Here is a 17,627-nt window from a genome sequence, read left to right on the forward strand (position 1 = left end):
AAAAACGACAGTGGTACCCCTTACGTTTTTTTTTTTTCGGGCGAAAAATTAAGTTTCTCCAATCTTCCCAAAACTCTGGATTCTGATAGAGGGCCATGAGACTTAGACCTGAGTGCAAAAATGGAGGCTCTAGACCCTTCCAGAGCTGAGATATCGAAACTCAAAAATTCGGCCCGAAAAAAAACGACAGTAGTACCCCTTACGTTTTTTTTTTTCGGGCGAAAAATTACGTTTCTCCAATCTTCTTGAAACTCTGGATTCTGATAGAGGGCCATGAGACTTAGACCTGAGTGCAAAAATGGAGGCTCTAGACCTTTCCAGAGCTGAGATATCGAAACTCAAAAATTTGACCCGAAAAAAAAAACGACAGTGGTACCCCTTTAGTTTTTTTTTTCGGGCTAAAAATTAAGTTTCTCCAATCTCCTCAAAACTCTGGATTCTGGTAGAGGGCCACGAGACTTAGACCTGAGTGCAAAAATGGAGGCTCTAGCCCCTTCCAGAGCTGAGATATCGAAACTCAAAAATTCGGCCCAAAAAAAAACGATAGTGGTACCCCTTACGGATTTTTTTTTCGGGCGAAAAATTTAGTTTCTCCAATCTTCTTGAAACTCTGGATTCTGATAGAGGGCCATGAGACTAAGATCTGAGAGCAAAAATGGAGGCTCTAGACCCTTCCAGAGCTGAGATATCAAACTCAAAAATTTGACCCGAAAAAAAAACGACAGTGGTACCCCTTTCGTTTTTTTTTTTTCGGGCTAAAAATTAAGTTTCTCCAATCTCCTCAAAACTCTGGATTCTGATAGAGGGCCATGAGACTTAGACCAGAGTGCAAAAATGGAGGCTCTAGCCCCTTCCAGAGCTGAGATATCGAAACTCAAAAATTCGGCCCGAAAAAAAACGACAGTGGTACCCCTTACGTTTTGTTTTTTTTCGGGCGAAAAATTAAGTTTCTCCAATCTTCCCAAAACTCTGGATTCTGATAGAGGGCCATGAGACTTAGACCTGAGTGCAAAAATGGAGGCTCTAGACCCTTCCAGAGCTGAGATATCGAAAATCAAAAATTCGGCCCGAAAAAAAACGACAGTGGTACCCCTTCCGTTTTTTTTTTCGGGCGAAAAATTACGTTTCTCCAATCTTCTTGAAACTCTGGATTCTGATAGAGGGCCATGAGACTAAGATCTGAGAGCAAAAATGGAGGCTCTAGACCCTTCCAGAGCTGAGATATCGAAACTCAAAAATTCGGCCCGAAAAAAAAACGACAGTGGTACCCCTTACGTTTTTTTTTTTCGGGCGAAAAATTAAGTTTCTCCAATCTTCCCAAAACTCTGGATTCTGATAGAGGGCCATGAGACTTAGACCTGAGTGCAAAAATGGAGGCTCTAGACCCTTCCAGAGCTGAGATATCGAAACTCAAAAATTTGACCCGAAAAAAAAAACGACAGTGGTACCCCTTTAGTTTTTTTTTTCGGGCTAAAAATTAAGTTTCTCCAATCTCCTCAAAACTCTGGATTCTGGTAGAGGGCCATGAGACTTAGACCTGAGTGCAAAAATGGAGGCTCTAGCCCCTTCCAGAGCTGAGATATCGAAACTCAAAAATTCGGCCCAAAAAAAAACGATAGTGGTACCCCTTACGGATTTTTTTTTCGGGCGAAAAATTTAGTTTCTCCAATCTTCTTGAAACTCTGGATTCTGATAGAGGGCCATGAGACTAAGATCTGAGAGCAAAAATGGAGGCTCTAGACCCTTCCAGAGCTGAGATATCAAACTCAAAAATTTGACCCGAAAAAAAAACGACAGTGGTACCCCTTTCGTTTTTTTTTTTTCGGGCTAAAAATTAAGTTTCTCCAATCTCCTCAAAACTCTGGATTCTGATAGAGGGCCATGAGACTTAGACCAGAGTGCAAAAATGGAGGCTCTAGCCCCTTCCAGAGCTGAGATATCGAAACTCAAAAATTCGGCCCGAAAAAAAACGACAGTGGTACCCCTTACGTTTTGTTTTTTTTCGGGCGAAAAATTAAGTTTCTCCAATCTTCCCAAAACTCTGGATTCTGATAGAGGGCCATGAGACTTAGACCTGAGCAGTGGTGGAATGTAACGAAGTACAAATACTTCGTTACTTTACTTAAGTACATTTTTCACGTATTTTTACTTTACTTAAGTAGAATAAATGGTGCCTACTTTTTACTTTTACTTCGTTACATTTTGCAGCAATTATTATACTTTCTACTCCACTACATTTCTACAACTTCTGATACATTTTCGTTACATTTTCTGATCAGTTTTTCCCCTGCCAAAACGTAATCTGACCATCCGTTCGTTGCACGTTTGTCTCACCAGTGACGTTTGGTTGCCATAGATACAGTATATCAACCCGGTCACACTAAATGCGTCTCACACGCAGTGTGTTTATCATGCAACTCATACGCGAAAATTTGTTTTTACGTGCATAGGAAACACACCATGTGTAATATATGTTTGGTTTGGTTAGGATTATGGCAAGCCAAGAGGTTCAGAATTACACCATAAATGAATCGCGTTTACTGCCAAACATAGTTATTAACATATAGTACTAAGGATAAGCATGATATTGCCTAATTGCAAGCTTGTTTCAGAAATGGTGACATTTTTTTCCATCATTATTGAACATCATTATAGGAGTATTAGGTTGAATGAGTTAGAATTAAATGTTTTATTAATCATTAGAAAATAGTCATTAAGAGAATCAATTGTTATGCAAGTACTTTTACTTTTAATACTTAAAGTACATTTAAAATAAAGTACTTTTTACTTTTTACTTAAGTATGGTTGTCATTGTGTTACTTCTACTTTTACTAAAGTAAATATTTATCTGGGTATTTGTACTTTTACTTAAGTACTGAGATTCAGTACTTCCTCCACCACTGGACCTGAGTGCAAAAATGGAGGCTCTAGACCCTTCCAGAGCTGAGATATCGAAAATCAAAAATTCGGCCCGAAAAAAAACGACAGTGGTACCCCTTCCGTTTTTTTTTTCGGGCGAAAAATTACGTTTCTCCAATCTTCTTGAAACTCTGGATTCTGATAGAGGGCCATGAGACTAAGATCTGAGAGCAAAAATGGAGGCTCTAGACCCTTCCAGAGCTGAGATATCGAAACTCAAAAATTCGGCCCGAAAAAAAAACGACAGTGGTACCCCTTACGTTTTTTTTTTTCGGGCGAAAAATTAAGTTTCTCCAATCTTCCCAAAACTCTGGATTCTGATAGAGGGCCATGAGACTTAGACCTGAGTGCAAAAATGGAGGCTCTAGACCCTTCCAGAGCTGAGATATCGAAACTCAAAAATTTGACCCGAAAAAAAAAACGACAGTGGTACCCCTTTAGTTTTTTTTTTCGGGCTAAAAATTAAGTTTCTCCAATCTCCTCAAAACTCTGGATTCTGGTAGAGGGCCATGAGACTTAGACCTGAGTGCAAAAATGGAGGCTCTAGCCCCTTCCAGAGCTGAGATATCGAAACTCAAAAATTCGGCCCAAAAAAAAACGACAGTGGTACCCCTTACGTTTTTTTTTTTCGGGCGAAAAATTTAGTTTCTCCAATCTTCTTGAAACTCTGGATTCTGATAGAGGGCCATGAGACTAAGATCTGAGAGCAAAAATGGAGGCTCTAGACCCTTCCAGAGCTGAGATATCAAAACTCAAAAATTTGACCCGAAAAAAAACCGACAGTGGTACCCCTTTCGTTTTTTTTTTTTCGGGCTAAAAATTAAGTTTCTCCAATCTCCTCAAAACTCTGGATTCTGATAGAGGGCCATGAGACTTAGACCGGAGTGCAAAAATGGAGGCTCTAGCCCCTTCCAGAGCTGAGATATCGAAACTCAAAAATTCGGCCCGAAAAAAAACGACAGTGGTACCCCTTACGTTTTTTTTTTTTTCGGGCGAAAAATTACGTTTCTCCAATCTTCCCAAAACTCTGGATTCTGATAGAGGGCCATGAGACTTAGACCTGAGTGCAAAAATGGAGGCTCTAGACCTTTCCAGAGCTGAGATATCGAAACTCAAAAATTTGACCCGAAAAAAAAAAACGACAGTGGTACCCCTTTAGTTTTTTTTTTCGGGCTAAAAATTAAGTTTCTCCAATCTCCTCAAAACTCTGGATTCTGGTAGAGGGCCACGAGACTTAGACCTGAGTGCAAAAATGGAGGCTCTAGCCTCTTCCAGAGCTGAGATATCGAAACTCAAAAATTCGGCCCGAAAAAAAACGACAGTGGTACCCCTTCCGTTTTTTTTTCGGGCGAAAAATTACGTTTCTCCAATCTTCTTGAAACTCTGGATTCTGATAGAGGGCCATGAGACTAAGATCTGAGAGCAAAAATGGAGGCTCTAGACCCTTCCAGAGCTGAGATATCGAAACTCAAAAATTCGGCCCGAAAAAAAAACGACAGTGGTACTCCTTACGTTTTTTTTTTTCGGGCGAAAAATTAAGTTTCTCCAATCTTCCCAAAACTCTGGATTCTGATAGAGGGCCATGAGACTTAGACCTGAGTGCAAAAATGGAGGCTCTAGACCCTTCCAGAGCTGAGATATCAAAACTCAAAAATTTGACCCAAAAAAAAAATGACAGTGGTACCCCTTTCGGGTTTTTTTTTCGGGCTAAAAATTAAGTTTCTCCAATCTCCTCAAAACTCTGGATTCTGGTAGAGGGCCATGAGACTTAGACCTGAGTGCAAAAATGGAGGCTCTAGCCCCTTCCAGAGCTGAGATATCGAAACTCAAAAATTCGGCCCAAAAAAAAACGACAGTGGTACCCCTTACGTTTTTTTTTTTCGGGCGAAAAATTTAGTTTCTCCGATCTTCTTGAAACTCTGGATTCTGATAGAGGGCCATGAGACTAAGATCTGAGAGCAAAAATGGAGGCTCTAGACCCTTCCAGAGCTGAGATATCGAAACTCAAAAATTTGACCCGAAAAAAAAACGACAGTGGTACCCCTTTCGTTTTTTTTTTTCGGGCTAAAAATTAAGTTTCTCCAATCTCCTCAAAACTCTGGATTCTGATAGAGGGCCATGAGACTTAGACCGGAGTGCAAAAATGGAGGCTCTAGCCCCTTCCAGAGCTGAGATATCGAAACTCAAAAATTCGGCCCGAAAAAAAACGACAGTGGTACCCCTTACGTTTTTTTTTTTCGGGCGAAAAATTAAGTTTCTCCAATCTTCCCAAAACTCTGGATTCTGATAGAGGGCCATGAGACTTAGACCTGAGTGCAAAAACGGAGGCTCTAGACCCTTCCAGAGCTGAGATATCGAAACTCAAAAATTCGGCCCGAAAAAAAACGACAGTTGTACCCCTTACGTTTTTTTTTTCGGGCGAAAAATTACGTTTCTCCAATCTTCTTGAAACTCTGGATTCTGATAGAGGGCCATGAGACTTAGACCTGAGTGCAAAAATGGAGGCTCTAGACCTTTCCAGAGCTGAGATATCGAAACTCAAAAATTTGACCCGAAAAAAAAAACGACAGTGGTACCCCTTTAGTTTTTTTTTTCGGGCTAAAAATTAAGTTTCTCCAATCTCCTCAAAACTCTGGATTCTGATAGAGGGCCATGAGACTTAGACCGGAGTGCAAAAATGGAGGCTCTAGCCCCTTCCAGAGCTGAGATATCGAAACTCAAAAATTCGGCCCGAAAAAAAACGACAGTGGTACCCCTTACGTTTTTTTTTTTCGGGCGAAAAATTAAGTTTCTCCAATCTTCCCAAAACTCTGGATTCTGATAGAGGGCCATGAGACTTAGACCTGAGTGCAAAAACGGAGGCTCTAGACCCTTCCAGAGCTGAGATATCGAAACTCAAAAATTCGGCCCGAAAAAAAACGACAGTTGTACCCCTTACGTTTTTTTTTTTCGGGCGAAAAATTACGTTTCTCCAATCTTCTTGAAACTCTGGATTCTGATAGAGGGCCATGAGACTTAGACCTGAGTGCAAAAATGGAGGCTCTAGACCTTTCCAGAGCTGAGATATCGAAACTCAAAAATTTGACCCGAAAAAAAAAAACGACAGTGGTACCCCTTTAGTTTTTTTTTTCGGGCTAAAAATTAAGTTTCTCCAATCTCCTCAAAACTCTGGATTCTGGTAGAGGGCCACGAGACTTAGACCTGAGTGCAAAAATGGAGGCTCTAGCCCCTTCCAGAGCTGAGATATCAAAACTCAAAAATTCGGCCCAAAAAAAAACGATAGTGGTACCCCTTACGTTTTTTTTTTTCGGGCGAAAAATTTAGTTTCTCCAATCTTCTTGAAACTCTGGATTCTGATAGAGGGCCATGAGACTAAGATCTGAGAGCAAAAATGGAGGCTCTAGACCCTTCCAGAGCTGAGATATCAAACTCAAAAATTTGACCCGAAAAAAAACGACAGTGGTACCCCTTTCGTTTTTTTTTTTTCGGGCTAAAAATTAAGTTTCTCCAATCTCCTCAAAACTCTGGATTCTGATAGAGGGCCATGAGACTTAGACCAGAGTGCAAAAATGGAGGCTCTAGCCCCTTCCAGAGCTGAGATATCGAAACTCAAAAATTCGGCCCGAAAAAAAACGACAGTGGTACCCCTTACGTTTTTTTTTTTCGGGCGAAAAATTAAGTTTCTCCAATCTTCCCAAAACTCTGGATTCTGATAGAGGGCCATGAGACTTAGACCTGAGTGCAAAAATGGAGGCTCTAGACCCTTCCAGAGCTGAGATATCGAAACTCAAAAATTTGACCCGAAAAAAAAAACGACAGTGGTACCCCTTTAGTTTTTTTTTTCGGGCTAAAAATTAAGTTTCTCCAATCTCCTCAAAACTCTGGATTCTGGTAGAGGGCCATGAGACTTAGACCTGAGTGCAAAAATGGAGGCTCTAGCCCCTTCCAGAGCTGAGATATCGAAACTCAAAAATTCGGCCCGAAAAAAAACGACAGTGGTACCCAATACGTTTTTTTTTTTCCGGGCGAAAAATTAAGTTTCTCCAATCTTCTTGAAACTCTGGATTCTGATAGAGGGCCATGAGACTAAGATCTGAGAGCAAAAATGGAGGCTCTAGACCCTCCCAGAGCTGAGATATCGAAACTCAAAAATTTGACCCGAAAAAAAAAACGACAGTGGTACCCCTTACTTTTTTTTTTTCGGGCTAAAAATTAAGTTTCTCCAATCTCCTCAAAACTCTGGATTCTGGTAGAGGGCCATGAGACTTAGACCTGAGTGCAAAAATGGAGGCTCTAGGCCCTTCCAGAGCTGAGATATCGAAACTCAAAAATTCGGCCCAAAAAAAAAACGACAGTGGTACCCCTTACGTTTTTTTTTTTTCGGGCGAAAAATTACGTTTCTCCAATCTTCTTGAAACTCTGGATTCTGATAGAGGGCCATGAGACTAAGATCTGAAAGCAAAAATGGAGGCTCTAGACCCTTCCAGAGCTGAGATATCGAAACTCAAAAATTCGGCCCGAAAAAAAAAACGACAGTGGTACCCCTTACGTTTTTTTTTTTCGGGCGAAAAATTACGTTTTTCCAATCTTCCCAAAACTCTGGATTCTGATAGAGGGCCATGAGACTTAGACCTGAGTGCAAAAATGGAGGCTCTAGACCCTTCCAGAGCTGAGATATCAAAACTCAAAAATTTGACCCAAAAAAAAAAACGACAGTGGTACCCCTTTCGTTTTTTTTTTCGGGCTAAAAATTAAGTTTCTCCAATCTCTTCAAAACTCTGGATTCTGGTAGAGGGCCATGATACTTAGACCTGAGTGCAAAAATGGAGACTCTAGCCCCTTCCAGAGCTGAGATATCGAAACTCAAAAATTCGGCCCGAAAAAAAACGACAGTGGTACCCCTTACGTTTTTTTTTTTCGGGCGAAAAATTTAGTTACTCCAATTTTCTTGAAACTCTGGATTCTGATAGAGGGCCATGAGACTAAGATCTGAGAGCAAAAATGGAGGCTCTAGACCCTTCCAGAGCTGAGATATCGAAACTCAAAAATTTGACCCGAAAAAAAAACGACAGTGGTACCCCTTTCGTTTTTTTTTTCGGGCTAAAAATTAAGTTTCTCCAATCTCCTCAAAACTCTGGATTCTGATAGAGGGCCATGAGACTTAGACCTGAGTGCAAAAATGGAGGCTCTAGCCCCTTCCAGAGCTGAGATATCGAAACTCAAAAATTCGGCCCGAAAAAAAACGACAGTGGTACCCCTTACGTTTTTTTTTTTTTCGGGCGAAAAATTAAGTTTCTCCAATCTTCTTGAAACTCTGGATTCTGATAGAGGGCCATGAGACTAAGATCTGAGAGCAAAAATGGAGGCTCTAGACCCTTCCAGAGCTGAGATATTGAGATATTTATAATGGCATAAATGCTGCGTGGGATGTCAATATCTCAGCTCTGGAAGGGTCTAGAGCCTCCATTTTTGCACTCAGGTCTAAGTCCCATGACCCTCGATCAGAATCCAGAGTTTCAAGAAGATCAGAGCAACTCAAAATTTCGACCCAAAAAAAACCCGACAGTGGTACCCCGTACGTTTTTTTTTTTTGGTGCGAAAAAATAATTTTCTCCAATCTTCTTGAAACTCTGGATTCTGATAGAGGGCCATGAGACTAAGATCTGAGTGCAAAAATGGAGGCTCTAGACCCTTCCAGAGCTGAGATATTGAGATATTTATCATGGCATAAATGTTGCGTGGGATCTCAGTATATCAGCTCTGGAAGGGTCTAGTGACTCCATTTTTGCATTTTTATTCCATATTTGTCCATTGTGAATTGCTCCAGAAGTTAAAAAAGGGGGGCTGACATGTGATGTCCATTGTAATGGACACAGGGTCTGAGTGGGTTAAGACAGTTTTAATATAGAGGCTAAGTTTATGCAACTGGCCACAGATAACAGAATCTTGCACATTTAAAAAGTTGTTAATAAATCCTTTTTTATTTTTTATTTCCTTTGTGATCAGTGGCCGGTTCCAGCACTAAATACGCCCACATTGACATCACTGCTACTGAGACGGCACAGAGGGTGGGAGCCCAGCATGCACAGGGCCGAGAGGAGAGACTACAGGAACTAGAACAGAAAAGGAGAGGAACGCTCACCTGAACATGTAATCAAAGTTGAGTTTAAATGCCTGAGACCACACTGAATCTTTTTTTTTTCCTTCAGTTAAACCTGGAAATAGTTTTGTCGAATTGTAAGCAAATCTGTGAAATTTACTTTTTAAATTTCTTGCATCCACTGAAGCACAAAAACATGGAGTTTTTGCAGCTCAAATGTCGTAGTCATTATTAAAGTAACCAAGGGACATTAAGAAAATCTGAAATTTCTATGTATTTTTCAATTTGACGTTTCTCTCAAATTGTAATGGTTAATAAATATGTTAAGTTAGAGAATTGAAAAACAGAATAATTTTTAATTGTGGTCTCTCAGATGTTTAGACTCAGCTGTTTATCAGTGGTTCTCAACCTGGGGTCTAGAGCTCAGTATGATTTAAATATATTGAACTTGTCTTGAATATTGACTTGAAGTCATAATTAGTTAAATTAGGAAATTTAAGTAGCTTTTATAAATGTGCCTTAGAAAAAAAACATTACTGGTGTGCATCTTGAGACAAAATAATGACCCTGACATATTTCCAGATGTCAGTGCAAGTTGCTTTCAGTTAAAACAGCTCAAACATACATTTTAGTCTGGGACTAGGCTTAAGCCTCGCCTCGTAATGTTTTTATTGAAGAACAGAGCTCATTAAACTTCTGGATCAAGGTCTTGACCAGGTTCATTATTGTGTTGGATTTCGGTGGGCTTTTGGTTGAGAACCACTGCTTTATACGCTAAATGTATTTCTGCATTGTATTTTATGCAAGTTTGTGGATGTGTATTATTTTCCATGTTTAAGATTGGCATGGAATTAGAAAAGTTATAAATCTAAAAACAGATCATGAAACAACTTTGACTGTTGACAACTGTAAATATATACTTTGGTGACCAATTTTGTTCTGTACATTTACATATTTCATGAGAAGATACTGTATTTTTTTTTTTCAAATATTATTTTCTGAAATTTCTATATCGACTATCAGTACTATGAATCATATCATAGTCTATGATAAAAATGATACAACAGTGACTAAACATGCTCATCATTTAAATGCTTGATGCAATATCACAATCACTCAATGGCAGCGCAGCATATCACCCATTTGAATCTGTCAGAGAAAACAAGGCTCGGGCAGTTTGTTTTATTATGAAATTTGCAAAATAAAATGTGCACTTGTACAAAAGCAATCCTATTATTTACGGAGATCACATTCCTGACAGTTCATTACAATGCTGGATTATAGGATTTGTATGAATAGGAAGATTTTAAATCACAAACTTGTTAGATTAGTAATGACAGTGTCATAGATTAAAGAATTAATGTGGAATTTATATTACAATTTTTATGACAAATCTAATTTTTATGACAAATCTAAATTTTATGACGGTGTATACCTGATGGAACTGTTTAAACAGTGAGGATGTTGGATCAAGTCTACCAATCATAGAAATGTACCCTGTACGCATTGCTATTTAATGATTCAGATTATGTTTGACTCAAGGTCTGCCTTGTCAAAAATAAGTAATGTAGTGCGTGAGCTCGGCTGCTCTTTCTCCACCGAAGCACACTTTTTTTCCTGATAAATTTTAGCTGTTAATAGAAGTAATATTAAAGCAAGCCTGTGCACCATTGTTCATTAAGGGGTTTTATTTTGCAACCTTTAAATCTTAGGATGCTCAGGACTGGGGTATAAAAAAATGAGAATTATTAAAATGAATGCTTAATTTTATATTAAAAACTTTGAGAGCTTTTTCATGTGTGAAAGTGATGCCATGCAGATATCTTGTAGATGAATGTTCAATTCTTTTGCACCCACATTTGTGGGATGTTACACATGTTTCTGTGCGCGTTTGCTGTCCTTAACAAATTGAGTCATAAACTAATTTTGCCACAATAGAGTGTGGATGACATACTGTAAGCTTGCTGGATAAATCACCACGTAGTCATTTGCTGTAAAGACATTCAATGGGAAATGAGCAACAAAAGCAGACCTGATCACTACTCACAGTAACATAAAAATAAAATCAGAATTTACCAAATAGTCTATTTGCTTCGCAATGGAAACGTTAAATTTGTGTACATTATGCCCTACCTTTATAACTCCAGCATATGTGACCAATGAATAATTGTAGCTAACAGAAGTGCTCAGAGTTCATTGTGTTGCAATCCATTTCGGGAAATCTTATTAGTCAAATCCTGCAAGTGTTTCTTCATCTAAAAAAAAAGGAAAAAGAAACGTGATCGCATTAGTAGTACAGTTTTTAAAATGATAAAAAGATCCTGCAAAACAAGAATATTTTTCTTCATGTCTATGTAAAGAAAAAATGTATGAAAAAGCCACATAGGACAATCACAAAAATGTAAGTAATTGTAAAACCCAGTTTGCAGCTCTACCTTGTAGCCCATTTCTCGTGCTTTCTCAGCAAGAGTGTTGTATTTCTCTTTATTTCTCATGATATGATCTTCGTCTCCCAGGGCTTCCACATGCTTCAGTTTCTGATGGGACAGTTCCAGCTGCTCCTGATAGTGCTGGTGCTTCTCCACCTTTGTTTCAAAATGTTTAAGTTCCTCCTAAATGAGAATAGGACAAAAGCTTGAGTTTGCAAGGCAATGCATATTAAAACTAAACTGAAATGCAATATTTATCAGTAACATCTAAATCTAAAGACATTCAGTCAATGACATAAGAAAAGCTTACTTTAAGAGAATCAAGTTCATCTTCACTCAGATTAGACCGTTTTGCCATTTCCCAAAGTTCTATGACTCTTGGCTCCTTAAATTCTGCCATAGGTAAAGATAAGAGAGTGTCAGAAAGTCATGAAGCAATTTATTAATGAGAAACAGATTCAATCTTAGCAAAGGTAGCCACCACTGTCATCACTGTAACCCTCATGGGTGATCTTGCGGAGTCGTTCAAAGCCTTGGTTGAGGTCCCTCATTCTCTGCTTCAGATCTGCATGTTTCTGATGGAGAACATGTTCCTTCACTTCGCCCTCCAGAGGACTTATTACATTCTTATGGATCTCTGACGGAAAGAACAGAAATTTGAAGACAAAAGTATGAGTATCTGCAGAAGAGGTTCAAATTTAAACAGTCCTATTATTAAACTAAATGGGGTGCATTTCCCAAAAGCAGTGTTAACCAAATATGGTGCAAGTTCCGTCATTATTAAAGGGTTAGTTCACCCAAAAATGAAAATTCTGTCAGTATTTACTCACCCTCATGTTGAATGTTTTAACTACGTCAATGGGGAATGAGATCTGTTTGATTAAAACATTCTTCCAAATATCTTTCTTTGTGTTCAGCAGAACAAATAAACACATAGAAGTTTGGAACAACATGAGGGTGAGTAAATACTGACAGAATTTTCATTTTTGGGTGAACTAACCCTTTAACACAGTTAAACGATTCAGTGTTATTAACCATAACGCAAACAAGCATAGCAAATTTGTGTGGTTGCAACTAAAGCACTTGACCCGTGATTAAAAGCATAGTTTCTTGTTAGTTTGACATGCAGACTTAAAGCTACACTGTGTGATTTTTACCCCCATCTAGCGGTGAAAAGGTATATGACCATCCAGGGAATATTAGTTTCAGTTCCTCTCAATTCCGATTTCGTTTTAACTCCTACGGTGGCCAATGTAGTCCAAGATTAACAAGGCTTCCAGTTCGACCTCGTCCATGAGTGTTAACTCAAACGTAAATGCGAAAGGCGAAGCTTGAATTAATGGGTATGTCCCTCTTTGGCTAATGTGCTTTCAGGATGGAGGGGCAACATGGCGACCGACATTAAAACCCCTTACCCGTATGTATTTTCAATGGCATATTATACACTCACGAGAATACTTTGTTACTTGAACGAAATAAATATACATTAATGAGCACATATATTTTGTATTTATTTAAGTGTTTTTAGCTAAGAATAAACTAAAAGAGTTACACAGTGTAGCTTTAAATAGATCATGCTTTTGGGCACAATAAGCAAGCTAACATGAACATGAAGTGAAATTTTGTATCTTCCATTGTAATTAAATATACATACATTCCATAAATATATTTAAAAGTGTCAAAATTGCACATGTGCATAAATGCCAGTCAGGGCTGCCAACTCTCAAGCATTCAGCGTGAGACTCACACAATTGACCCAATTCTCACACCACACCCACGATTCCACGTGCATGCGAGACCGATATTGTGCTCCAAACCACGCGCATGGCAGAGAGGTAAGCGAGCTAGAGACCTTGTGTGTGGAGACAGCATTTGATTTTTAATATGATAAGAGAAGATAATTAACAATGGCTTTGATTATGAAGATACTCTATTTTCACCTCCCATACGACAGCGTTGTTAACCCATCCACTTTTGAAAAAAAGACAGCTATCTGTACTTTTGTAGGCTTTCATTTTTTGTGCGGTGTAAGGTGGCGGATTCTCTATAAGATATATGCAAATATCTCCAAACTCCAAGTCTGGTAGAGACCAGCTTCAAATCAATGAAAACATTATCAAGTGCTGTGTATGGATCACACATTCCAAGTATGTTAATCTTTTCTTGATATCTAATTTTAACATTCGGAAATTTGCAAGGCTGCAATTCCCCTGGCTGGCCACTGTTTGTCACCATTTTGTCAGCGTTTTCTGCCCGCTAGGTATCCATGGTAGTCACTTAACTGCAAAGTGTGAATTTACAACAGTAACATTAAAGGGTTAGTTCACCCAAAAATGAAAATTAAGTCATTAATTACTCACCCCCATGCTGTACCAACCCCGTAAGACCTTCGTTCATCTTCGGAACACAAATGAAGATATTTTTGATTGAATCTGAGGGCTGTATCACTCTTCCATAGACAGCCTGAGGGACTGCCTCTTGACGGCCCAGAAAGTCATTAAAAGAAAAGGTTTAAATATTCCATGTGCCTACAGTGGCTCAACTATAACTTTATCAAGCGACGAGACTACTTTTTGTGCGAAAAAAAAACCGTAAATAACGACTTTATTCGACTTTCCATTACTTCCTTATGGGCGCATGCGCGAGAACTGAGACGAGACCGTTCTTCTTCGACTACTTTTTGTTACCGGCTGCTCACCGCTTAGGAGTTTTACCGCCCCCCTACCGTATAAGATGACGTACTGATATAGCCGGAGGCGCAAAACGTTCTGTTTACAAGCAGTACGTCATCTTATACGGTAGGGGGCGGTAAAACTCCTAAGCGGTGAGCAGCCGGTAACAAAAAGTAGTTGAAGAAGAACGGTCTCGTCTCAGTTCTCGCGCATACGCCCATAAGGAAGTAATGGAAAGTCGAATAAAGTCGTTATTTACGTTTTTTTTCCGCACAAAAAGTAGTCTCGTCGCTTGATAAAGTTATAGTTGAGCCACTGTAGGCACATGGAATATTTAAACCTTTTCTTTTAATGACTTTCTGGGCCGTCAAGAGGCAGTCCCTCAGGCTGTCTATGGAAGAGTGATACAGCCCTCAGATTCAATCAAAAATATCTTCATTTGTGTTCCGAAGATGAACGAAGGTCTTACGGGGTTGGTACAGCATGGGGGTGAGTAATTAATGACTTAATTTTCATTTTTGGGTGAACTAACCCTTTAAATACGAGTACTCCACAGCAACTCTAGGGGGTCGCTGTGTGACAAAAAACGGAATTCCTGCATAGTATCCTTTTAATAATTTGCCGAATAAATTTATCCACCTCCTACGTCAATAACGACAGTTCTTTATTGTCAAATCAACATGGTTCAAAAGACAGAGATGCCATGTTACTATGGTTGTGACTAGTTCATATCTCCAATAATGCATCATACTACAGTGGTTAAAGCAGGGAGTTCTCAGTTAGGACAAGGGAAATAGAAAAACCCAACCTGAAAGCCTTGGAAAGTCTCAAAGAAATGTGTAAAAATTAGAAAAATTATCCATTAGAAAAAATTATCCTGCCTCACTTAAAATTAGTCACCATGAAATTAAATTTGACATATTGCAGTATGGTCTGGGGTTTGGGTTCAGAGTCTTGACATATTGGAGTATTTATTATAAATGGTTTATCAGTGTACATCATTTTTTAATTAATGTTGCCTTGTAATCTTTATTAAAAATAACCTTTCCTCCCTCTTACAACGGCATATCTTCTCTATCCTGATGATGAGGGTGGGACAACTTGTCATGTCACTCACATCATGATGACACAGGAATAGCAAACCACAACCATCTAGTGATCAATTCACAATGGACTAGATCAAGTCCCCCTTTATATATTTTTTCTTGTTCAAAAAGCCGTTTCACTTAGATAAAAGCCACAACAGAGAAGAAAAGACTATCGCAACTATAGCCTGAGTTCGTCATAATCATATTCTAGTCAGAATGCGAGTCTAGAACTGCTCCATAGTCGGTAGACCTACAACCAATCAGAGCAACGCAGTAAGTCAAATACTTTGCATAGCACAGTTGTCAACTTACTTATTTAAGTTATTTTAGAAGTAAGATAACGAGTGTTGCTTCTTTTACTTGGTCCTCCATGAGTGCGACCAAAGGAGAAACCACAACAACCACAGGCTTTTCATTACGTCCCATCTTCCTAGTGACCATCAGAGCCAGTTGATGAGTTACACTTTTGCCGAATCGTGTAGGCAAAAGTGTCGACAAATGCTTTGATTTCAGTTTTCTGTTTGTCTATTAAAATTAATGCACTGTCGATTCATTTTACAACAGACGCGACAGTGGAATCTATACATCTCAATTCTCCAGCTGCAGTCATCCTTGAGGGAAACCAGTTAAGCGCTCTTTGATAACGTGATGATTACGTCCCTGAAGATCACCTTTCCATCATCGTATAAAGCCCGCCCTGGCAATTTGATTGGATATTCCACTAAACACAATTATCCTATGATGAGATATCTTGGCACTAAACACAACCAAACTCTTACCTTCAGTCCTGCTGACAGTGTCCATGACAATGTTATACTCATTGATTCTGTCTTTGTGGTGCTTGAATTCTCTCTGAAGGGTCTGGAGTTCCTCGTCAGAGAACTTTCCGGAAGACTTGGCCTGACGATCAAAGGTTGTAGAGAACATTTAAGAAAAGCAAGTAATAAGTGAACAAGTCTGTAAACCTGCAAATGAGTTACACATTCACACATTTTAGTGGTTGTTTTGTCACAACGTTAGTTACCTTGTTCCACAGCTTGTCCAGCCTTGGGTCATCAAATGTCTCTCCCTCTTTAAAATCATGATCTTTCAGCCTGTTGCTGTCCAATGTCCGGGTGTCTTTTTTCCCATCCATTCCATACTTTGCCAGAATAACTGGAAATAAATTATACATATATTTTTTTTCATTAATACGTCCTAATATGTCCTGTACTAACTTCCAGTTGTAATAAGAAATACGTCAACAAAACTGTTTGCCAAGCCTTTTCATGTTTTTTTTTTTATGTTAAACAAAACAAAGAGTCAAAACATACTACTAAAATTGCGTCTGAGCTTGGCTTCTCTCTCTCCATCCTCGTCCAAACCTTCTGCTTTCAGTTTTTTCCACTGAAGTTCATCTTTCTCCTGAATCTTCAAGTCACTGTGCAGTTCTGACAGCCGCACCGGTGCAAGCTGCATCTAAACAGAACAAATGATTTAAATAGAAGGACAATCCAAACATTCGATAACACTGGCAAAAATAACGGATTGTATATTTTTAAACAGTCACATCACTTACCCTTAACGCCTTTTCCCAGATCTGATTAAGTTTGGCAATCCTGAATTCCACCTGATTATTGTTTTTATCAGATGCCTTTTGTTCATTCATTTCTTTCGAGTACTTACCCGCCATTGCTCCAATAACAAACAACGAAATCAAAATTATAAACTGCATTTTCATTCTGACACACAAGAAGCGAATTAGTAAATAAAAACGTAAATGTGTAATGTTTTCATGAGCATCTGTAGCTCTATTCAGGAAGCGCTACTACGAGAATCATACTGCATTCACATGCCTGAACTTCCAGCTTCGCAGTGCATCATGGGTATTGAAGTTCTATATTTCTTAGACATTCGCGCTTTGAAACGAGGAGCTCTACTTTTAAAGACTTCAAATCCCACATATCGCTACTCTGCTCGTTAACTAGTAACAAGGGGCTTTGAGCAAATGAGATCAAACCACGCACTGGGAATGAAGGGAAGCCCACTTTCAGGCTTCTGCCATTTGATGCCATCTACTTATTTAAACTGCCCACAAATTAGATTTTAAATCACGCACAGACGTGCCAAAAGTGCAATATTAATTTTTTTTTTTAATGACTGGGTGTTAGCCCATGTGTTAGACTTAATAACATAAAATCCAATAGGCTAACATGGGAAGTGAAATTCACATTATTGTCAGCTCTAACAGGGACACTAGGTGTGAACATTCTTTTGCAATCTGACTTGCTCAAGCCTGCTAGCTCTATTGCAATTTGTCTCGGCCAATTTTCCCAATTAGAATGCAAGTAGAACTTACCAGCTTTCTAATATTGATAATAATTGATAAAGCAAAAAAAAAAAAAAAAAAAAAAGGAAACCAGTCTAGATTCCCCATATG

General features: G+C 38.9%; 2 protein-coding genes across 4 annotated transcripts in view; one reads left to right on the forward strand and one right to left on the reverse strand.

The window, feature by feature from the left end:
* dok7b (docking protein 7b) overlaps window positions 1-10,044 on the forward strand; it is a 68,711-nt gene extending 58,667 nt beyond the window's left edge. For all 3 annotated transcript variants that reach the window (XM_039690344.2, XM_039690353.2, XM_089132103.1), the window contains exon 11: window positions 8,926-10,044. In XM_039690344.2, the coding sequence (XP_039546278.2) occupies window positions 8,926-9,065 (140 nt within the window). In that variant the 3' untranslated portion in view covers window positions 9,066-10,044. The remainder of the gene's footprint in view (window positions 1-8,925) is intronic.
* A 913-nt stretch (window positions 10,045-10,957) lies between these two features.
* Window positions 10,958-17,092, reverse strand: lrpap1 (low density lipoprotein receptor-related protein associated protein 1). Its single transcript, XM_039690363.2, has 8 exons — window positions 16,767-17,092; window positions 16,522-16,666; window positions 16,233-16,363; window positions 15,988-16,108; window positions 11,930-12,085; window positions 11,759-11,841; window positions 11,455-11,631; window positions 10,958-11,274 (listed from the first exon to the last, which is right to left on the reverse strand). The coding sequence occupies exons 1-8, from the start codon at window positions 16,926-16,928 to the stop codon at window positions 11,206-11,208; spliced, it is 1,044 nt and encodes a 347-aa protein (XP_039546297.2). The 5' UTR covers window positions 16,929-17,092; the 3' UTR covers window positions 10,958-11,205.
* Between the last annotated feature and the right edge of the window lie 535 nt (window positions 17,093-17,627).

This window comes from Pimephales promelas, chromosome 6 (genome assembly GCF_988280905.1).
Source record: "Pimephales promelas chromosome 6, fPimPro1.hap1.1, whole genome shotgun sequence".
NCBI lineage: Eukaryota > Metazoa > Chordata > Actinopteri > Cypriniformes > Leuciscidae > Pimephales > Pimephales promelas.

Coding starts and splice junctions, on each gene's coding strand:
- lrpap1 (XM_039690363.2), bottom strand. CDS start 16,928: ATGAAAATGCAGTTTATAATTTTGATTTCGTTGTTTGTTATTGGAGCA. Junction 16,364..16,521: donor GCTCAGACGCAATTTTAGTA/GTATGTTTTGAC, acceptor ATTTATTTCCAG/TTATTCTGGCAAAGTATGGA. Junction 12,086..15,987: donor CACTGTCAGCAGGACTGAAG/GTAAGAGTTTGG, acceptor TCTTTCCGTCAG/AGATCCATAAGAATGTAATA.